Below are 24,949 nucleotides of genomic sequence, written 5' to 3' on the forward strand. Positions count from 1 at the left end.
ACACTTTCACCACACTCACACATTATCACTGTTTTTGCAGAGGTGCTCAGAATACAACAGTTTAGAAGCATATACGTATAAAGATACACAACATATCCCTCCAAACTGCCAATATCCCAAACCCCTCCTTTAAAGTGCAGGCATTGTACTTCCCATTTCCAGGACTCAAGTCCAACTATATGCAAATAACCGGTTTCCTTGAATCCCTTCACTAAATATTACCCTGCTCACACTCCAACAGATCATCAGGTCCCAAGTACCATTCATCTCCATTCACTCCTATCTAACACGCTCACGCACGCTTGCTGGAAGTCCAAGCCCCTCACCCACAAAACCTCCTTTACCCCCTCTCTCCAACCCTTTCGAGGACGACCCCTACCCCGCCTTCCTTCCCTGTAGATTTATATGCTTTCCATGTCATTCTACTTTGATCCATTCTCTCTAAATGACCAAACCACCTCAACAACCCCTCTTCTGCCCTCTGACTAATACTTTTATTAACTCCACACCTTTTCCTAATTTCCACACTCCAAATTTTCTGCATAATATTTAAACCACACATTGCCCTTAGACAGGACATCTCCACTGCCTCCAACCGTCTCCTCGCTGCTGCATTTACCACCCAAGCTTCACATCCATATAAGAGTGTTGGTACTACTATACTTTCATACATTCCCTTCTTTGCCTCCATAGATAACGTTTTTTGACTCCACATATACCTCAACGCACCACCCACCTTTTTTCCCTCATCAATTCTATGATTAACCTCATCCTTCGTAAATCCATCTGCCGACACGTCAACTCCCAAGTATCTGAAAACATTCACTTCTTCCATACTCCTCCTCCCCAATTTGATATCCAATTTTTCTTTATCTAAATCATTTGATACCCTCATCACCTTACTCTTTTCTATGCTCACTTTCAACTTTCTACCTTTACACATATTCCCAAACTCATCCACTAACCTTTGCAATTTTTCTTTAGAATCTCCCATAAGCACAGTATCATCAGCAAAAAGTAACTGTGTCAATTCCCATTTTGAATTTGATTCCCCATAATTTAATCCCACCCCTCTCCCGAACACAGTAGCATTTACTTCTTTTACAACCCCATCTATAAATATATTAAACAACCATGGTGACATTACACATCCCTGTCTAAGACCTACTTTTACCGGGAAGTAGTCTCCCTCTCTTCTACAAACCCTAACCTGAGCCTCACTATCCTCATAAAAACTCTTTACAGCATTTAGTAACTTGCCACCTATTCCATATACTTGCAACATCTGCCACATTGCTCCCCTATCCACTCTATCATATGCCTTTTCTAAATCCATAAATGCAATAAAAACTTCCCTACCTTTATCTAAATACTGTTCACATATATGCTTCAATGTAAACACTTGATCTACACATCCCCTACCCACTCTTAAACCTCGTTGCTCATCCGCAATATAATATATGCTTTAATATAATATAATATATGCTTTAATAATATAATATAATAATTTAATAATATAATAATAATTTAATAATATAATATATGCTTTACAAAAAATTTTAACTAAAATATAATAAATATACTTGATTAATTGTATATTTTAGGAAAATTATATTATATTGCTGGAATTTAAATTTTCAGATTGGAGCGTTGTTTATGTATTTGTGACCATCTGCCTTGTAGTGCTTGCCACAGGACTGGCAGGGTGGGGAATAACTTCTCTTCTTGTAAGAAATTTTGGGGGCAATGTTCGACCACATCGCAAGCCTCCTCGTTATTCACTACTTGATGGTCACGAAGAAACCATTAAGCGTAAGTATTATTTAATTCGTGATAACTGTATAAGTTTATATGTAATTTGTTATCTTGTCTGCTATTAGAACTTTTGATTGAAATACAAGGATATTTAACATAGTTCAATGTGAAGAAGAATTTGCTGTGAAGAATTTGTCTCTCGCCTGATGCTGTGAAGAATGTTTAGTGTCTCTCCTGATGCTGTGAAGAATGTTTTGTCTCTCCTGATGCTGTGAAGAATGTTTTGTCTCTCTCCTGATGCTGTGAAGAATGTTTTGTGAAGAATTTAGTGAATACTGAGGGAAAAGTGGATAAGGAGAAGAAAGAAGAAATGAGCTGTAAAGGGCCTGAGATTATTTGATTTTTTTAACGCACCTTCACTCACTCCATCACTGTCTTGCTAGAGGGGTGCTGATACTACAGTTCTGATACCCCACCAAACTGCAAATACCCCCACCCTTCTTCATTGTCATTTGTTGGACACATTAACCAGATTGCTTAGTCTTGAAATTTTCACATTAATAATCTCTTCAGCCAGAAAATATCTTAATAAGCAGTCCTTATCTATGCATTTGTTTCCTCTCAAATTGATTTTTGCAACTGTTTGTGGGTTTGCCTAGTTACTTGCTAAAAAAGACTTAAGTCTGTAGTACTGACTTGTGCAGCTGGAGTTCCCACTAATCCTTAATTGTATTAGCAGAATTAGCTCCCATTCAAGGCAAAATTTTAATTTAGATTCTGCTTATTAACACTTAAAATTATTAAGTTTAATGAACTCAAGTCTCTTGCTGATATGTTTGTACCTTTTATGTTGGGTTTGGGAATGTTTCTAAGAATTGCCATGGACCCTTTTATAGTGAAGAAACATGCTGGTGGGGGTTAAATCATTTGTAGAAAAAAGTCTTTTCTTATGTAGATCCTAGATTGTTCAATAGGTTGCCAATGTCTGTTAAAAGAGTCAGGAATCTGTTCACACTTTCAAATCTCAGTTGAAAGCACATCTCTTTTTTTTCTATTGTTCATAATCCTGATGAGTATAGTGCTTCTCTTGAACACACACTGTAGTGTTTCTTCTTCAGCATTGTTGTTGCATTTATGATTTAGTATATGCAAGTGCTTGTCAACTTCTTGAGAGAGTAGTCTCTCAAAAATAACAAAATCCCATTATTATTTTTTTTTACACAGCTGTCTCCCACCAAGGTAGGGTAACCCCAAAAATTAATTAATACTGGAGAAGGGGTTACTAGCCCCTTTCTCCTGGCATTTTAGTCACCTCTTACGACATGCGTGGCTTACAGAGAAAGAACTCTGTTCTACTTCCCCGTGGAGATAAGAGGAAATAAACAAGAACAAGAACTAGCAAGAAAATAGAAGAAAACCTAGAGGGGTGTGTGTATATATATGCTTGTTAGGTTAGGGTTAGGGTGTGTAGAAGAGAGGGAGACTACTTCCTGGTAAAAGTAGGTCTTAGACAGGGATGTGTAATGTCACCATGGTTGTTTAATATATTTATAGATGGGGTTGTAAAAGAAGTAAATGCTACTGTGTTCGGGAGAGGGGTGGGATTAAATTATGGGGAATCAAATACAAAATGGGAATTGACACAGTTGCTTTTTGCTGATGATACTGTGCTTATGGGAGATTCTAAAGAAAAATTGCAAAGGTTAGTGGATGAGTTTGGGAGTGTGTGTAAAGGTAGAAAGTTGAAAGTGAACATAGAAAAGAGTAAGGTGATGAGGGTATCAAATGATTTAGATAAAGAAAAATTGGATATCAAATTGGGGAGGAGGAGTATGGAAGAAGTGAATGTTTTCAGATACTTGGGAGTTAACGTGTCGGCGGATGGATTTATGAAGGATGAGGTTAATCATAGAATTGATGAGGGAAAAAAGGTGAGTGATGCATTGAGGTATATGTGGAGACAAAAAACTATCTACGGAGGCAAAGAAGGGAATGTATGAAAGTATAGTAGTACCAACACTCTTATATGGGTGTGAAGCTTGGGTTGTGAATGTAGCAGCGAGGAGGCGGTTGGAGGCAGTGGAGATGTCCTGTCTAAGGGCACTGTGCGGTGTAAATATAATGCAGAAAATTCGGAGTGTGGAAATTAGGAGAGGGTGTGGAGTTAATAAAAGTATTAGTCAGAGGGCTGAAGAGAGGTTGTTGAGGTGGTTTGGTCATTTAGAGAGAATGTATCAAAGTAGAATGACATAGAGAGCATTTAAATCTGTAGGGGAAGGAAGGCGGGGTAGGGGTCGTCCTCGAAAAGGTTGGAAGGAAGGGGTTAGGGAGGTTTTGTGGGCGAGGGGCTTGGACTTCCAGCAGGCGTGCGTGAGCATGTTCGATAGGAGTGAATGGAGACGAATGGTATTTGGGACCTGACGATCTGATGGACTGTGAGCAGGGTAATATTTAGTGAAGGGATTCATGGAAACCAGTTATTTTTATATAGGCAGACTTGAGTCCTGGAAATAGGAAGTACAAAGCCTGCACTCTGAAGGAGGGGTTCAGGATATTGACGGTTTGGAGGGATATGTTGTGTATCTTTATACATATATGCTTCTAAGTTGTTGTGTTCTGAGCACCTCTGCAAAAACAGTGATTATGTGTGAGTGAGGTGAAAGAGTTGAATGATGATGAAAGTATTTTCTTTTTGGGGATTTTCTTTCTTTTTGGATCACCCTGCCTCGGTGGGAGATGGCCGACTTGTTAAAAAAAAAAAAAAAAAAAAACATGCATGTGTAGTTTGACCTAAGTGTAAATAGAAGTACGTGTATCAAGATACATATACCTGAAATCTTGCATGTTTATGAGACAGAAAAAAAGACAACGGCAATCCTACCATTATGTAAAACCATTACAGGCTTCCGATTTACACTCACTTGGCGGGACAGTAGTACCTCCCTGAGTGATTGCTGTCTACTAACTTATTACCTAGGTGATATTACTCTTCTTTCAACAAACCGGCCATATCCCACCGAGGCAGGGAGGTCCAACAAGAAAAGCGAAAGTTACTATTTTTAAATTTAGTAATTTATACAGAAGGGGTTACTAGCCCCTTACTCCCAGAATTTTAGTCGCCTCTTACAGCATGTATGGCTTACAAAGGAAGAATTCTGTTTCACTTCCCCATGGAGATAAGAGGAAATAAACAAGAAGAACAACAAGAACTAGAAAGAAAATAGAAGAAAACCCACAGGGATGTGTATATGCTTGTACATGTATTGTGACCTAAATGTAAGTAGAAGTAGCAAGGCGTACCTGAAACCTTGCATGTTTATAAGACAGAAAAAAGGGCACCAGCAATCCTACCATCATGTAAAACAATTACAGGCTTTCGTTTTACACTCACTTGGCAGGACGGTAGTATCTCCCTGGGCGGTTGCTGTCTACCAACCTACTACCTAGAATATTACTCTTATTATTATTAATTACTACTGCTATAGTATTATTATTATTACTATTACTATTTGAAGCTTACAGAATCGTACAGGAGACAAGAAACTCAGGAAGAACTTTTTTTTTTTTTTTTTTCAGTAAGTCAACCATCTCCCACTGAGGCAGGGTGACCCAAAAAGAAAGAAAATCCCCAAAAAGAAAATATTTTCATCATCTTTCAACACTTTCACCTCAGTCATACATAATCACTGTTTTTGCAAAGGCGCCCAGATACAACAGTTTTGAAGCATATTTACAGACACATCCCTCCCAACTGCCAATATCTCAAACTCCTCCTTTAACCCTTTGAGGGTCGACAGGCCCTCTCCGAGACTCGTTCTCAGGGTCGTCCAAATTTAAAAAAAAAATAATTTTATCCTAGGAAAAAGATAGAGAATCTTTTCCCGGTCATAATGACACCAAAATTATGAAATTTGATGGAAAACTTATGGAATTATGCTCTCGCGAAGTTAGCGGTCTCGGCGATGTTTTTGCATTGGCAATTTTGCCCACTTTGAGCCCCATTTTCGGCCAATTCCACAGTACTAGTCGACAAAAAACATGAATATTTCGCTAAAACTCCATTTTTTCTATCGAATGAGTGCAAGAAACCACCCATTTGCCAATTTCAACTCTCCAGTACAGTGGTCAGAATTTAGCAATTTTGCCAGTTTCACACAAATTTCAAAAGATGCCAATTTCCAAATAGGGTCGAGAATAAACAAGAAAGACATTCCTGGCACTAAAATGACATTTCCTCTGTTCATTAGTCACGTCTCAAGGCCCCTCTTACATTCTTTTGCTTTCCACTTTGAATTTTTATTCTCACAAAAAATAGAAGATTTACTGTTATGCAGACTACTGCATTAGTGTAAAAAATGGTATAAATAATATTGGCGCACTTGCAAAAGAATATTAGACTCACCAGTTGACGTGTATTGGACGCTTGGCATGATTTGTTTACTTTTGAACTTTGGTAAAAATCGAACATTTCTGCTACTTTGAGCACAATTTCAAGGTACTTTTCATTGTAAAACCAGTCAAAATCATCTCAATTTCTATAATATGTCTTCCATTCTATAAAATGAGACCAAGAAAACTAGAATACAACAATAAATGCCATACGAAAATACAGTGCAAAATCGCTGTTTTATTCCAAAAAAAACGGTCAGCTTTTTTTTTTCTCATTATGCACTGTGTATGCAGGATTTTTTTTATACTGTGCACACTGACCACATAGACCCATTCTTTCATATGTAGGCCTACCAGCTTTCTCCCACTAGATTTGAGGGCGCTAGAATTTAGACATACTAGTACGTCAAAAACCCTGGATCGTAAGCCGTACTAGTATGGCCGAAACCCTCAAAGGGTTAAAGTGCAGGCATTGTACTTCCGATTTCCAGTACTTAAGTCCGACTATATAAAAATTACCGGTTTCCCTGAATCCCTTCGCTAAATATTACCCTGCTCACACTCCAACAGCTTGTCAGGTCCCAAAAACCATTCATCTCCATTCACTCCTATCTAACTCGCTCATGCATGCTTGCTGGAAGTCCAAGCACCTCGCCCACAAACTCTCCTTTACCCCCTCCCTCCAACTTTTTGAGGATGACCCCTACCCTGCCTTCCTTCCCCTACAGATTTATATGCTCTCCATGTCATTCTACTTTGATCCTTTCTCTCTAAATGACCAAACCACCTCAACAACCCATCTTCAGCCCTCTGACTAATACTTTAATTAATTCCACACCTCCTAATTTCCACACTCTGAATTTTCTGCATAATATTTATACCACACATTGCCCTTAGACAGGACATCTCCACTGCCTCCAACTGCCTCCTCGCTGCAGCATTTACAACCCACACTTCACACCCATATAACAGTGTTGGTACCATTATACTTTCATACATTCCCTTCTTTGCCTCCATTGATAACATTTTTTTGTCTCCACATGTATCTCAACGCACCACTCACCTTTCTTCCCTCATCAATTCTATGGTTAACCTCATCCTTCATAAATCTATCCGCTGACACGTCAACTCCCAAATATCTGAAAGTATTCACTTCTTCCATACTCCTTCTCTCCAATGTGATATCCAATTTTTCTCTATCTAAATCATTTGATACCCTCATCACCTTACTCTTATCTATGTTCACTTTCAGCTTTCTAGCTTTACACACCCAAACTCATCCACTAACCTTTGCAACTTTTCTTTAGAATCTCCCATAAGCATAGTATCATAAGCAAAAAGTAACTGTGTCAATTCCCATTTTGTATTTGATTCCCCAGAATTTAATCCAACCACTCTCCCCAACACCTTAGCATTTACTTCTTTTAAAACCCCATCTATAAATATATTAAACAACCATGGTGACATTACACATCCCTGTCTAAGACCTACTTTTACTGGGAAGTAATCTCCCTCTCTTCTACACACCCTAACCTGAGCCTCACTATCCTCATAAAAACTCTTCACAGCATTTAGTAACTACCTATTCCATATACTTGCAACATCTGCCACATTGCTTCCCTATCCACTTTATCATATGCATTTTCCAAATCCATAATTGCAATAAAAACTTCCCTACCTTTATCTAAATACAGTGGACCCCCGGTTAACGATTTTAATCCGTGCAAGAGGGTTAATCGTTATGCGAAATAATCGTTATGCGAATGAATTTTCCCCATAAGAAATAATGGAAATAAAATTAATCCGTGCAAGACGCCCAAAAGTATGAAAAAATTTTTTTTTTACCACATGAAATGTTAATTTTAATACACACAAACTGAAAAAGGCATGCACAATTAAATGACACTTACTTTTATTGAAGATCTGGTGATGATTGATGGGATGGGAGGAGGGGAGAGCATTATCTTCTTACTGTTTAGAAGGGGAATCCCCTTCCATTACGACTTGAGGTAGCAAGTCCTTTTCCGGGGTTACTTCCCTTCTTCTTTTAATGCCACTAGGACCAGCTTCAGAGTCACTGGACCTCTGTCGCACAACAAATCTGTCCATAGAGCTCTGTACCTCCCGTTCCTTTACGATTTGTCTAAAATGGGCCACAACATTGTCATTGAAATAGTCAACAGCACGGCTTGCAACAGCTGTGTCAGGGTGATTTTCATCTATAAAGGTTTGCAGTTCAACCCACTGTGCACACATTTCCTTAATCTTTGAAGTAGGCACAATGGATTCCACAACTGGCATAGGCTTCTCAGGGTTAGCCCCAAACCCTTCAAAATCTTTCTTAATTTCCATACTAATTCTCACCCTTTTTACCACAGGGTTGGCACTAGAAGCTTTCTTGGGGCCCATGGTCACTTATTTTCCAGAAACAGCACCGAAAATACTGTAATAATACGAAATATTCCGAGTGTATGCTTGGATGTTACCGCGGAGGCTGGCTGGTAAACAATGGGACGGAGCGGCACATGTGAGGCTGGCTGAGGGCACATTGGACGCGTCTCGGACGAAAATCGGTATGCGGGTTTTTAATCGGTATGCGCGGCAAAAATTTTGCGATAAAAGTAATCGTTATGCGGAAAAATCGCTATGCGATGCCATCGTTATGCGGGGGTCCACTGTACTGTTCACATGTATGCATCAATGTAAACACTTGATCTACACATCCCTTACCCACTCTAAAGCCTCCTTGCTCATCTGCAATCCTACTCTCTGTCTTACCTCTAATTCTTTCAATAATAACCCTATCGTACACTTTTCCTGGTATACTCAGTAAATTTATTCCTCTCTAATTTTTACAATCTTTTTTGTCCCCCTTCCCTTTATATAAAGGAACTATACATGTTCTCTGACAATCCCTAGGCACCTTCCCCTCTTTCATACATTTATTAAACAAAAATACCAACCACCATGATCTCATCAGTTCCAGCTGCTTTACCCCCTTTGTATGTAATGCCTCACGTACCTCCCCCACACTCGCATCCTGCTCTTCTTCACTCCTAAAAGATGTTATACCTCCCTGGCCAGTGCATGAAATTACCGCCTCCCTTTCTTCATCAACATTTAAGAGTTCCCCAAAATATTCCCACCATCACCCTGTCTACTAACTCCCCTACTCTGTTTTTAACTGACAAATCCATTCATTCTTAACTTGTTTATCTCACTCCAAAATTTTTTCTTGTTTTCATCAAAATTTCTTGACAGTGCCTCTCCCACTCTATCATCTGCTCTTCTTTTGCACTCTCTCACCACTCTCTTCTCCTTTCTTTTGCTCTCCATATACTCTGCTCTTCTTATAACACTTCTGCTTTGTAAAAACCTCTCATAAGCTATGTTTTTCTCTTTTATCACACCCTTTACCTCATCATTCCACCAATCACTCCTCTTTCCTCCTGCACCCACCCTTTCATAGCCACAAACTTCTGCCCCACATTCTAATACTTCATTTTTAAAACTATTCCAACCCTCTTCAACCCCCCTTCCTCACTACTCATACTTGCACTAACCCACCTTTCTGCCAATAGTTGCTTATATCTCGCCCTAACTTCCTCCTCCCTTAGTTTATACACTTTAACCTTTCTCTTACTTGCTGTTGCCATTTTCCTTTTGTCTCATCTACCTCTTACTCTAACTGTTACTACAATTAAATCATGATCTGATATATCAGTTGCCCTTCTATAAACATGTACATCCTAAAGCCTACCCATCAACCTTTTATCCACCAGTATATAATCTAACAAACTGCTTTCATTACGTGCTATGTCATACCTTTTATACATATTTATCCTCTTTTTTTATAAAATATGTATTACTTATTACCAAACATCTTTCTACACATAGTTCAATTAAAGGCTCCCCATTTTCATTTACCCCTGGCACCCCAAATTTACCTACTGCTCCCTCCACAACATTTTTACCCACTTAGCATTGAAATCCCCAACCACAAGTACTCTCACACTTGGTTTAAAACTCCCCATGCACTCACTCAACATTTCCCCAAATCTCTCTCTCTCTCCTCTACACTTATCTCTTCTTCATCCCTTATTTTACTCCACATAATTCTTGAATTAATACATTTATATTCCCTCTTTTCCTGCCATAACTTATCCTTTAACATTATTGCTACTCCTTCTTTAGCTCTAACTCTATTTGAAACCCCTGACCTATTCCCATTTATTTCTCCCCGCTGAAACTCGCCCACTCCCTTCAGCTTTGTTTCACTTAAAGCCAGGACATCCAGCTTCTTCTCATTCATACCATCCACAATCATCTCTTTCTTATCATACACACATCATCACACACATTAAAACATCCCACTTTGACGGTTTTCTTCCTTTTCTTTTTAGTAGGCTATACGGGAAAAGGGGTTACTAGCCCATTGTTCCTGGCATTTTAGTTGACTTTTACAGCATGCATGGCTTACAGAGGAAAGATTCTTATTCCACTTCCCCATTGATATAAAAGGAAAAACAATAAGAACAAGAACTATTAAGATAAAATCAAAGAAAACTCAGGTGAGCGTGTATACATAAACGAGTACATGTATGTGCAATGTGACCTAAGTGTAAGTAGAAGTAACAAGACATACTTGAAATCTTGCATGTTTATGAGACAGAAAAAAGACACCTACCATCATGTAGAACACTCACTTGGCAGGACGGTAGTACCTCCCTGGGTGGTTGCTGTCTATCTACCAACCCAAAATATTTCTTATGCCAAATCTAAGGCAAAAACAACGTCCACTACCGGACCCCTGCTTAGATGGGATGGGACCTACACAGATGACAGCAAGGAGTTGAGTGAGATTCTAAAGGCCCCAGTATGACTTGGTGTTTAGTGAGCCACTAATCAGACTAAGACTTAACAACCTAAATTAATTTTTCATGACTGAGACTCAGAATTTGGTCAATTCAAACATCTCTGGTATTATCCTAACACCACATGACTTCAAAAAAGCAATAAATGACATGCCCATGCACTCTGCCCCAGGTCCAGACTCGTAGAACTGTGTCCATCAAGAACTGCAAGAAGCCCCTATCACGTGCCTTTAGCATTCTATGGAGAGGGAGCATGGATATAGGGGTCATCCCACAGTCACTTAAAATGACACACTCCACAAAGAGGGCAGGAAAGCAATAGCAAAGAATTACAGACCAATAGCACTGACATCCCATATCACAAAAATCTTTGAAAGGGTTCTAAGAAGCAAGATTGCCACCCATCTAGATACCCATCAGTTACACAACCCAGGGCAACATCAGTTTAGAGCATTCCACTCCTGCCTGTCCTAACTACTGGATCAATATGACAGTCTTGGATGCTCTAGAGAACAAACATAATGCAGATGTTGTATACACAGACTTTGTGAAGGCCTTCGACAAGTGCGACCATGGTGTAATAGTGCACAAAATGCATGATAAAGGAATAACAGGAAAAGTTGGCAGATAGATCTATAGCATCCTAACAAATAGAAAAAGAGTAATAGGAAACAGAGTAAAGTCTGAGGCAGGTACAGTGAAAAGCCTGGTTCCACAAAGCACACACAGAACTTGCCCTATTCTGTTCCTCATCCTCATATCTGACAGAGATAGAGATGTAAGCCACAACACCGTGCCTTCCTTTGCAGATGACACGCGAGTTTGTGTGACAAGTGTCTTCCATCGAAGAGACTGCAAGACTCCAAGCAGACATCAACCAAATCTTTAAATGACATTCAGTGAAGAGAAATTTTAATTACTTCAGTATGGAAAACTCAAAGAAATTAAAACTATATTGGAGTATAAAACAAATTCCAACCACACAATAGTGCGAAAAACTAACGTGAAGGACCTGGAGTCATAATATCAGAGGATCTCACTTTCAAAGACCAAGACAATGTATATATCACATGTGCAAGAAAAATTATACGATGGATAATAAGAACATTCAGAACTAGGGATGCCAAGCCCATGATGATTTTCTTCAATTTGCTTGTTCTCTCTAGGCTGGAATATTGCTGTACACTAATGGTGCCTTTCAGGGTTGGTGACATTGCTGACCTGGAGAATGTACAGAGAACACTCACTGCACATATAAGTATGATAAAACACCTAAATTACTGGGAGCAGTTGAAGTTCCTTGACTTGTATTCTCTGGAATGCAGGCAAGAAAGATGCATGATAATATAAACTTGGAAAATCCTAGAGGAATTAGTATTAAATTTGTACACGAAAATCACTCCTATGAAAGCAAAAAACTCGGCAGGTGATGCAACATCCCCCCAATGAAAAGCAAGGCTGCCACGAGTACGCTAAGAGAAAACACAATAAGTGTCAGGGGCCCAAGATTGTTCATCTGCCTCCCAGGATACATAAGGGGTATTACCAATAGACCCCTGGCTGTCTTCAAGAAGGCACTGGAAAGGCACCTAAAGTCAGTACCTGGCCAGTCAGGCTGTGGCTCATACTTCAGTTTGTGTGTGACCAGCAGTAACAGCCTGGTTGATCAGACCCTGATCCACCACAAGGCCTGGTCACAGACCTGTCCATGGGGCATTGACCCCCAAAACCCTCTCTAGGTATACTCGTGGTATGAGTTAGGTTAGTTTATTAAGTACAATATATATGCCTGTCCCTACTCACCATGCACAACTGAGTAATCTACATACAGAAACCAACACATTTTTTCCTAAAAACATTGATATACATCTTAATCTCCAATAGTTTTTAATATTACAGTATTATACGGTATGTGTAATGCACTACATTTCCATACATTTTTAGACGAAATATTTTTATGTCTTTGGGTCGTATATTTTTCATGGTAATTATGGTACTTTTGAGTGTTAAAAAGAGTTGAATGGGGAAAATAGGCATCATTCATTGGTGTCTCTAAAAAAAAAAAAAAAAAAAATGTCTTTTTGAAACATGCCTACAATTTATTATTTAGCCACCCTATACCTATATGTTAAACTACAGTAGTACCTGTGATAAATAATTGTAGAAAGTCAAATTGTTGTATCTTCACTTTCTTCTGTTTTGTTACATTATTTGAAGCTCACAATTTTTTTAATTAACAATTTTTTTCCTAAATAAAGTTAAGAGTCGGCCTGTTGGCAGCCTTCTTGATTCAGCCTCTGAGAGTGACAGTGATGCAGAAATTCTCTTCGACTCAAGGAAGATGAAGCACAAGGCAGATAAACAAAGAAATGGATATCATAAACTAACAAGAATTCGTACTTAGCTGATAGTGAGATTGAATATTGCCTAATATATCTTTCAGTGAGAAATATAAAACAGTAGTGGATAAAGACACACACATAGCAAAGGGAGACATTTTATTATTATGTTTCACTTATAAGAGGTTTTACCAAGTACAGGAAATATGGCATACAAGACTAATGTTTATATGGTAATGCAGAAAATGTAGTCCCGTTAAGTGAAGGACAGTTACTGTCAGGAGAAGGCAAGGTCAGACACTTTACCTCACCTGTTCCTCACTTGATAGGACTGTCGTTTTTCTGCACTGCTACATACATATCGGTATTTTTGTACACTTCCTGTGCTTCATAAAAATCTTGTATAAGTGTAATGCTTTACCGTACATGTGCTTGTTCACCACTTCTTGTCTCACAATCATACTTCAGATACAAAACAGTGAGTGTTACCTTAGAAGATTTCATTTTATGATTGCAAGTGTGGTGCATGTTTTTAATTTAAGTGTACTGTCTATTGCACAATACTGTATTTCTCTTAAGAGTTGTGGAATAGACTGAGAGGACAGTAAAAAATTCATGTGTTTCCTAATTTTTGGCACATTAATTAATGGCAAATTTTTTTGCTGTCTTGTTTTCATGAAGCAGTGGATAAATATTTTTATGCTCTTGCATTGAAAGATTTAATTAATTTATTTCTTTTTATTTAGCTCTTAAGAGTTAAAAAGTTATTTTATGTCAAAATTAATATTGGTGAATATATTTTTCGAGTACAATAAGGCCATTGTCTTTTATTCAGGTTTTGGTAACTACCCAGTACTGTTCATCTTAATTCTGCACCACTGGGTAATTTTGGAAATAATGTATAATAAATCAAACTAAAGTATTGTGCTGTTTACACCAATAAATATATACGGTTGTTATTCATTGCCATGATTTTTGTATAAGTAAGGGTATAAATTCCCCAAGATATTGATAAAAGAGTTTGGGTTTACCCTGGCAGAATTGAGTGTTTACAGCATTTGATGTTGGGGCACGTCATATCTGAGTAAGAACTGGGGGTGTTTAATGGCTGGTTAGAAGTTTAAAAATATCACCACTATAAGATGTTAATTTGAAAGAATTATATGGTTTACTGAGTGCTCGGACTTGACTGGTACTAACTGTAAATTTTTGGCTTCATATACTTGGAAAGCATTTCCTTGAATTTGTACTACAGTATAATCAAATGTAGTACATTAAAGTATAGAAGCACAACAGTAATTAATTTTTATAGTGGACCTGATGATGATAAATTATGCAATATCAGTCACTACCGAAATGGTTATCAAACAGACAGACGGGCTAAAGCAAAATAATTCCCCGGGCCCTGATGAACTTTTTTCAAGGGCTCTTAAAGAGTGTAAAATGGAACTTTGTGAGCTTAAATTTGTTAGTCATCAGTACCTCTGGACTGGGCTCGCTATTCAAGTTATGGAAGATGCAAGTATTATAAGTAAGTGTTTTCAATTTTTTTATGTACAATATTGTGTGATTTAGAAATACAGTAGACCATTGTTTAACATGGTTTTGTTTGGCATGTTTTGGTTATAGCGCTATTGAAGAAATGCGGCATATTTTTGTATAACACTTTGTAAAATTAACTAAACACGGTTCAGTTTGTGGGAGGGAAAAAATTTTGAGTGTATCACCCGTGGGATACACACTACTTGGCTGTTGGTTAGGCCATTGAGTCAACAGGGGAGACCTACCACCACCCTCTGCCACTCCCACCACCCTTGTCCTAGTCTTCAGTTTGTACGTGTGTAGTACATACCATCCTCTGCTAGGAGTTTATATCTTTTAATTGCTATATCTTAAATCTGCCAAGCAATCATGGCACCCAGTAGGCATACAAGTATTGCTGAAAGTGGCAAGAAGAGGCTTAAGCATTTAAGTCTTAGAATTAACGAATAAAATAGAGATATTAGACAAGAGATAGCCTGTGGCCGTAATGAAGTGTCACTTTGTGCACATAAAAACAATGAGGTAAATATGATTTTGTATGATGACTGACTGACTTATTGATTTGGCTGACTTTCTGACTTGACTGACTGACTTAAAGTTAGACTTTTTAACTAAAGAAGACCCTGAAACGGTGTCTAGAGCAGCCGATGCCTTACCGTCAGTTGTAAAATGTACTGCGGAGTAAAATAGAACAGAAATTCATTACAGAATTTATGCACACTCCAGTAAAACCATCGACTTCAGTATCAGAACCTCTACCATCCACCTCAGCCCAGTAGGGCCACAGCATGACCCTACTGTCCACAATCATCCACAAACACCAGCACCCACAATTTAAGGTAAGAAATACTATTATTTCTGTTGCATTTGTAATCTTAAGCAGTAAAAACAACATAATACATCACAACAGTGAACTACAGTTACATATTCACTTTAATTTTTGTCGGATTTGTTGGTCTGAAAAATAGTTGTTTGGCTTTTTTGGGACTCCCAGGAACATAACCTTATTTTTTCTATCAGTTCTTCACTTTGTCCAACATGATTTTAACTAAAACGGCATTTTCAGGAATGTAACGACCATGTTAAACAATGGTCTACTGTACACTGCTAGTTTGTATGTTAATCCTGAAAGATATGGAAGAGTGGTGGGAGTTTAAACAGAGGAATGGTTTGGAAAGTTCATCGCTCTCAAGATTTGCAGTGAATTTATTATGATGATTTTATCATTCTTTATTGTGATTAGAACTCATTCAGTATCTTTGTATGATATTGCAGTGTCTATGCAATTTTTAGTGATCTTCAGTAGTCTCTACCATTATGAATATGCCAGGTGTATAGGCCAGAATAATTGCAGTGTAACTTTAATATTGTGCAAATCAAAAGTAAACATGTAGATATACACAGTAGCAAATCAAATGTGATGACTTAGACACCTGCCCAATCCATCTCGTGTTTGATTTGCCATGTTGATTTTTTTTTAATACTGGCCATCTCCCACTGAGGCAGGATGACCTGAAAAAGAAACACTTTCACAATCATTTACACTATCACTGTCGTGCCAGAGGCATGCGGATACAACAGTTCAGATATTCTAAGCAAGTATCCCCAGCCCTCCTTTAGAGTACAGGCTCTGTACTTCCCACATCCAGGACTCAAGTCCAGTTAAATAGTTTCCTTGAATCCCTTCATAAAATGTTACTTGTTGATTATTTTTTTTTTTTTTTTTTTTTTTTTCAACAAGTCGGCCGTCTCCCACTGAGGCAGGGTGACCTAAAAAAAGAAAGAAAATCCCCAAAAAGAAAATACTTTCATCATCATTCAACACTCACCACACTCACACATTATCACTGTTTTTGCAGAGGTGCTCAGAATACAACAGTTTAGAAGCATATACGTATAAAGATACACAACATATCCCTCCAAACTGCCAATATCCCAAACCCCTCCTTTAAAGTGCAGGCATTGTACTTCCCATTTCCAGGACTCAAGTCCGACTATATGAAAATAACCAGTTTCCCTGAATCCCTTCACTAAATATTATTTATAACTTATAAATGTTTGGAAGAGCTGGAGTTGAAGACCAATAGATAACACTTTTTAGGAAATTTAGTAAGTATGTAAGAAATATGAACACTATTTTTGCGTTGAAATTGCATAGTTCATATTATCTTCCCTCACAAGTTTATCATGGAATGTTAACCCTTTCACTGTCACATACAATAGGTATGCAAAATCACCTGTTTACTGTGATCTTATTGCATACAATAGGTATGTGTTGGTGGGATCAGCATTGGAGATTTAGAATTACAGCATGTGTAAATCATAGTGCCCTCAAATAAGGTGTGAGTGGCAAACTTTGGCCTAGACGTTAAAGCATGGATCCGTGGTGGGTGCGTGCAGTATAAAAAAAAAATTCTGCCTCACTCAGTGCATGGGAACATATAATTTCTGCCTTGGGGTTTTGGTTAAAATACTAGCTTTGGGGCATTTTCTAGGGTTATTTTCATCATTATATTAACTGCTTTTTAGTGCCAGTTGATACACCAGAAAAAAAAAATACTAGTGAAATGGAGATGATTTTGGTCTGTTTTAGACTGAAAGTGGCCTGAAAATGGTGGAAATGGTCTATTTTGGATAATTTTTCTGAGAAAGGGTAGAGTGGGGGGAGGCCCCTACCCTTTACTAGGATAGGTAAGAGGCACCCCTAATCTCTCACTCAGTATATTGTATAAGGTTTCACTAGGTTAACCTCAGTTATTGGGAGGGCCCAAACCATGATCAAACATTCTTGGTTATGGTTTATTAGCTATGAGATAGGGAAAAATGTTGATTTTTTGTGTGATGCTGGATTCAAAATAGAGGGCAAGTGTTACATAAGAAAGACCTGGGGACACCAGAGAATAAAGAAAAAAGTTGACTGGAAGGCCTATAATGTTTTCCCTGGACTCTGTTATTAAGCTGAAATTTGTTGAAAATGCTGTAGTATAAAATTGACTAAATTGTAAATTTCTGGACACTGTTAGGCAGGTGTGATAGTTGAATGGTCAGCTTCTTGAAATCAAAGATATGAAAGATATATTATTGAAATAGAAAAATCTCTGCCAATTTAGGGTAGTTTTTATATATTATTTTTCAAAAATGCAGGTACAGAAGGGGCTATAAATTTAGAAGGCATTGACAATGAAAAGGTTAAATGTCACATAATTTAGAAAAAATATGTATCAATACTAGGAGACAGTCTAAATGAGGCTATCTACAGAACCTTATTTGGAACAAAAATTTTAGAAAAAAAAAATGTCCAAAATAGCCCCATTTTGTGTTGATTTGTTTCACACATGCGGGGAGGGTTCAAACAGTTGACATAATGTCATTTGAAAATTTCTTCTTCCAAAACCCTTTATCATGAAATATAAAAAAATGTCATGGGGAAAAAAAGTAGCTAATATACTTGCTCATGACATAATCATATGTTGTGACATAATCCAAAGGAATCTGCCTGGAAAAGTTAATCACAAATATTTTTGTAATGTTCAGAGCATCCTGGCTTTCTTTTACATTTCTTTGCTTATAATGGAGATGTCCAGTGTGAAAGATTGTGTATAATGGTGAGCTAAAAATTATTTTTTAATTTTGTCACTTGTCATCACAGTCAGCCATTTTCCACTGAGGCAGGGTGATCCAAAAAGAAAGAAAAAAACTTTCTTCATTATTTCAACACTTTCAATTATTTCAACACTTTCACCATCACTCGTACATAATCATTGTCTTCACAGAGGCACTCAGATATGGCTGTTTAAACCTCCCTCCAAACTGCTAATATCCTTAACCCCTCCATTAAAGTGCTGGCATTGTACTTCCCATTTTTAGAACTCAAGTCTGGCTAACCAGTATCCCTAAATCCCTTCACAAACTATTACCCTGCTCACTGCTCACACTCCAACAGCTCATCATGTCCCAAAAACCACTCGTCTCCATTCACTCCTATCTAACACGTTCATGCACACTTCCTGGAAGTCCAAGCCCCTCGCCCACAAAACCTCCTTTACCCCCTCCCTCCAACCTTTTGGGGATGACCCCCTACCCTGCCTTCCTTTCCCAACAGATTTATATGCTCTCCAAGTCATTCTACTTTGTTCCATTCTCTCTAAATAACCAAACCACCTCAGCAGTCCCTCTTCAGCCCTCTGACTAATACTTTTAATAACTCCACATCTCCTAATTTCCATATCATGAATTCTCTGCATAATACTCAAACCACACACTGCTCTTAGACACAACATCTCCACTGCCTCCAGCCACCTTCTCGCTGCAACATTTACAACCCATGCTTCACACCCATATAAGAGTGTTGGTACCACTATGCTCTCATACATTCCCTTCTTTCCCTCCATAGATAACCTTCTTTGTCTCCACAGATACCTCACTGGACCACTCACCTTTCTTCCTTCATCAACTCTATGGTTTACCTCATCCCTCATAAACCCATCTGCTGACAGGTCAACTCCCAAATATCTCAAAACATTCACTTCTTCCATACTCCCTCCCTCGAATGTGATATCCAATTTTTCTTTACCTAAATCGTTTGATACCCTCATCACCTTACTCTTATCCATGTTCACTTTCAACTTTCTACCTTCGCACACCCTCCCAAACTCGTCCACTAATCTTCGCAACTTTTCTTTAGTTTCTCCCATAAGCACAGTATCATCAGCAAAAAGTAACTGTGTCAACTCCCATTTTGTATTTGATTCCCCATAATTTAATCCCACCCCTCTTCCCAACACCCTAGCATTTACTTCTTTTTCAACCCCATCTATAAATATATTAAACAACCATGGTGACATTACACATCCCTGTCTAAGGCCTACTTTTACCGGGAAGTAGTCTCCCTCTCTCCTACACACCTTAACCTGATCCTCACTATCCTCATAAAAACTCTTTACAGCATTTAGTAACTTACTACATATTCCATACATGTGCAACATCTGCCACATTGCTCCCCTTTCCACTCTATCGTATGCCTTTTCTAAATCCATAAATGCAATGAAAACTTCCCTACCTTTATTTAAATACTCTTCATATATATGCTTCAATGTAAACACCTCATCTACACATCCCCTGTCTTCAAGAAGGCACTGGACAGGCACCTAAAGTCAGTACCTGACTAGCCAGGCTGTGATTCGTACATCGGGTTGTGTATGGCCAACAGTAATAGCCTGGTTGATCAGGCCCTGATTCACCTTGAAGCTTGGTCACAGACCAGAAAGTGGGGGCATTGCCCTTGAAATCCTCTCCAGGTATACTCCAGGTATCTCTTACCATTTCTAAAGCCTCCTTGCTCATCTGCAATCCTGCTCACTGCCTTACCTCTAATTCTTTCAATAATAGCCCTACCATACACTACCTGGTATACTCACTAAACTTATTAACCTATAATTTTTACAATTGCTTTTGTCCCCCTTTTCTTTATATCAAGGAATTATACATGCTCTCTGCTAGTCCCTAGGTACCTTCCCCTCTTTCATACATTTTTTTTTTTTTTTTGCTCTCAACAAGTCGGCCGTCTCCCACCGAGGCAGGGTGACCCAGAGAGAAAGAAAATCCCCAAAAAGAAAATACTTTCATCATCATTCAGCACTTTCACCTCACTCGCACATAATCACTGTTTTTGCAGAGGTGCCCAGAATACAACAGTTTAGAAGTATATACATATAAAAATACACAATATATAAGAAGATACACTTTCACTATCTCACTGCAGTATCCACACCCTTCCTTCAGAGTACAGGTACTGTACTTCTCACCTCCAGGACTCAAGTCTGGCTAACTGGTTTCCCTGAATCCAATCATCAGAGTTATCCTTCTCACATTCCAATAGTACTTCCATTAAAAAAAAAAACACTTGTTCCCATTCACTCCTATCTAACACACTCACACAAGCTTGCTAGATGCTCAAGCCCCCAAAACTCAAAGCCTCTTTTGCTCCCCAAGTCCAACCATTCCTGGGACTACCCCTGACCTTCCACTCCTGATTTATACATCCTTTTGCCAACCTATTCCTCTCCATCCCTCTAAATGTCCAAACCACCTCAGCCCTCTGAATTATACACTTGGTAACCTTGCAACTCCTCCTGACTTCTGTGCTTTGAATTTTCTGCACAATATTCACATTACATATTGCTCTCAAACATGACATATCTGCTACCTCTAGCCTCCTTGCTGCGGCATTCAACATCCATGCCTCACACCCAAATAAAACTGTTGGTACCAGTATCCTCTAGTACTTCCCTTTTTTGCTTCCATAGTTAAACCTCTTGTAGATAGTAGGTTGGTAGACAGCAGCCGCCCGGGGAGGTACTACCGTCCTGCCAGGTGAGTGTAAAACGAAAGCCTGTAATTGTTTTACATGATGATAGGATCGCTGGTGTCTTTTGTCTGTCTCATAAATATGCAAGATTACAGGTACGTCTTGCTACTTCTTTTTACACTTAGGTCACACTACACATACATGTACAAGCTTATATACACACACCCCTCTGGATTTTCTTCTATTTTCTTTCTAGTTCTTGTTCCTGTTTATTTCCTCTTATCTCCATGGGGAAGTGGAACAGAATTCTTCCTCCGTAAGCCATGCGTGTTGTAAGAAGCGACTAAAATCCTGGGTGCAAGGGGCTAGTAACCCCTTCTCCTGTATATATTACTAAGTGTAAAAGGAGAAACTTTAGTTTTTCCTTTTAGGCCACCCCGCCTCGGTGGGATACGGCTGGTGTGTTGAAAGAAAGAAAGAAAAAGAAGTTAAACCTCTGTCTTCCTACATACTTCAACACACCACCCACCTTCTCTCCCTGTCCCCTCATCTATTCTGTGGTTCACTTAATCTTTTATAGACCCATCTGCTAACATGCCCACTCCCAAATATCTAAAACACTCCCTCTTTCCAATCTGTTATTCAGTCTATCATTGCCTAGACTTTTTTTTGTTACCCTCATCACCTTGCTTTTCTTTATACTATTCACATTTAACATACTCTCCAAAATTCATGTACCAGTCTCCGTAACTTGCCTTCAGAAGCCAATACAAAGTAGGGATAAAACATCTTTTAATCCCACACCTCTTCCCAACACCCTAGCATTCACTTCTTTCACAACTGCATCTATAAATATGTTCAATAACCATGGTGATATTATGCAACCCTGTCTATGTCTTACTTTTACTTGCCTCATACAATATATCACTGCCTCCCCTTCATCACTAACATTCAGCAACTTGTCAAAATATCCGCCTCATCTTTCCAATACCTTCAAATTCCCATCTAGCATCTTCCCTCTTGTTTTAAACTGCAAATCCATTTGCTCTCCAGGCTTTCACATTCTCTCATTGGTACTTCTTGTGTGCTCCCTCACCACTCTTTTAACTGCCATCTTAATCTCCATGTACAATACATTGCCTTTAGTTTATAATTTTTGCATTGTAAAAACCTCTGCCACTGGAGCTGGCTATGCATCTATTTTTTCTGATCATATGATTCATAGTTGATTATAGCAGGTAGCTAGTATTTTACTGTGAAGTTTTATACTGTTCTCACTAAAATGGCCTCATCTTTTGTTTTAGTATCCTACTCAAGGAGTGCATTGCAAATAATTCAGACCTTTAATTTCCTACATTCCTTGTCATTTGCAATTAGTGTTAGCTCTGCCACATCTCTGGCAGATGCACGAGGGTAGTCTTTTGTTGGGTCCCTGAATTTGTGGGGATTCAAGGAAACAAACTTTTGGATGTTTTGCAGCATTCTGTAGTTCAGGACTTTTCCTTCTCTTGTAGATATTTTCTGTTCTTTGACTACTTTCTGCTATTCACTCAGCCTGTGTCAGATCATTGACGTCATCCTCAGTCATCATTAATGAGCAACAAAATTTTTTCAGTCAAACTGTGGTTGGGTTTTTGGCCATCTTCCCTACATCTCTGCAGTTGTGGGGAATGATACTATCATAATTATGCATTGGTTACAATAGAATCACATGTCACTACCTTGGGAAGAGGTGCACTGCACCACTCTGAGAGGATTGTCAGGTCACCCTTACAATTCAACAGGTTTTGATTGATTGCTCTATTTATCACTGAGCACTCCAGCAGCATTTTAAAAACCTTTTGAAACACCTTAATGTGCCTTCTCTGACTGCCCTCCTCCCTGATGGCCATACCCTTGCTACAGTCACTCTCTGCTTTCCTAACACTGATGCTGGTTTACTTCAGCTCTGACTACCATCCTTTTAGCTGATGGTTTTCCATCAGCACCTCCACTTCTTTCAATCCCATACATCTCTTGTCCTTCTACCTTGTAGTGCTGTTTGACCCTTAAGGTTTGTGCTTTCCATGAATATATAATAATGCGCAAACTTAGGGTAGTAGAAAATATGCAGGTAGTCCCCATTTAAATGAGGTCCTATGGATAGTATGTGAGCATGTAAGGGTATAACACTCAAACTCAGAGTCTTGATTTTGGTTTTAGTTGTGGGCACTCCTTGCTTATTTCTGCCCATATTATAATATTTATGCAGTTGTATAGGGAGGGGGCAACAAGGAAGGAAGGGAGGGGATAGAAAGAGGGAGGAAATAGCAAGTGTACAAGTGCATTGCAAAGTAGTACAGGAGTTGACAGCTTATTAAGATTGAAAGCAATTTATTCCTTGAGTTGTGGCATGCTGTTCCATAAAAGAGCAATCTCATTAGCATTAAAAACCAGTTCAGGCCTATAGCCTTCTTCCACTATTATTTGATGTTAAAAAGATATTTTACTTTAGCTGAATGATTGGGAGATGCTGGTACTTTAATGATACAGTAATACCATTTCTCCTCATCACCACCATACTCCTACTAGCCCTCAGTACCCACTGCTCTCCTTTTACTAGCTCTCAGCACCACAGTTCTCCCTGTACCATCTTCCCTCAACACTTCCACCTCTGGTTTAGAACTTTGAATATAAAAATAGTGATTATAATTTTCCCATGATCCTAAAATTGTGTAGGCCATATTTCCTCTTACACCCTCACTTCCTACAAAGATCTGAGTTTTGCTTGTTACTCTGCCAAACAATATTACATCCTCATAACCTCTTTTGACTTTCTTGTGTGGTGGAACCATCTGCTGTCCAAATCCACTGTTGAAAATCATCACTCCACACATTGAGGCTATAACAGCCAATGCATTCCCATGATCCTAACTGCTTGTTTTTAATAATTTTCACCCTTCTTAATGTACCTTACAAGTGACTCATTAATACTATAATACTTGCCCATTCATTCAAAAGTTGCCATTAGCAAATACTGTATGTAGAAAAACTTTGCATAGTTTGGTCGGCTTTAACACATTTCTCTACCTTTTGGATCTACTATTTTTGTATGTAGAAAGCATGATGTTTGAATAATATCCAAAGAAAGAATGAATAATGTTGGTTATGCACACATGTGGGAATGGGAGGGATGGACTTATCTGTGACAAACAAATCAAAATTTTGTGAAATCAGCAGTGCTAACACAAAACTGGTAATGCATACTGCACAGTTTCCTTGTAGTTGCCTAACTTTTCATATTTTGTATAAAAATAATGTGCATACATATAATACACCTAAAGTGTATGCAGGTATGGTATGTATGAAAATGTGTGTGTCAGAATATAATACAATGTACATATTGGTACTGGAATTTAAGGACATTTATCATTACAATACTGGGACATATTTGAGGGTAGACAACATGGGGATTTTCTCATACTTTTACCACGTTCAGGATCTTATTGATTGCTAGTCATGTTATTCTGTGTTCTAGATGTAATGAGACTACGCATCTTAATGATGTGATATTGATGCTAGTTGTATTTATAAAAGTTATTACATTTTTCTACGGTCATGAATTGTATTGCTCTGAGATGTGACAAGTATCATATTGTTAGGGCTTTAATTTTTATTAAACATTTGATTAATACATAGTTTTTTATTTCTTGACTATCCTTAACTACTTAATCATTTCAGATGCATATGCTACAGTTATATAG

At 38.4% G+C, this 24,949-nt stretch overlaps 1 protein-coding gene across 1 annotated transcript in view; it reads left to right on the top strand.

The window, feature by feature from the left end:
* Window positions 1–24,487, top strand: part of LOC128689439 (dyslexia-associated protein KIAA0319-like protein) — a 130,825-nt gene extending 106,338 nt beyond the window's left edge. Inside the window, exons 17-18 of the mRNA XM_053777744.2 lie at window positions 1,642–1,812; window positions 13,277–24,487. Of these exons, the coding sequence (XP_053633719.2) occupies window positions 1,642–1,812; window positions 13,277–13,422 (317 nt within the window). The 3' untranslated portion in view covers window positions 13,423–24,487. The remainder of the gene's footprint in view (window positions 1–1,641; window positions 1,813–13,276) is intronic.
* The last annotated feature ends 462 nt before the right edge of the window (window positions 24,488–24,949 follow it).

Source organism: Cherax quadricarinatus, chromosome 18, assembly GCF_038502225.1.
Source record: "Cherax quadricarinatus isolate ZL_2023a chromosome 18, ASM3850222v1, whole genome shotgun sequence".
NCBI lineage: Eukaryota > Metazoa > Arthropoda > Malacostraca > Decapoda > Parastacidae > Cherax > Cherax quadricarinatus.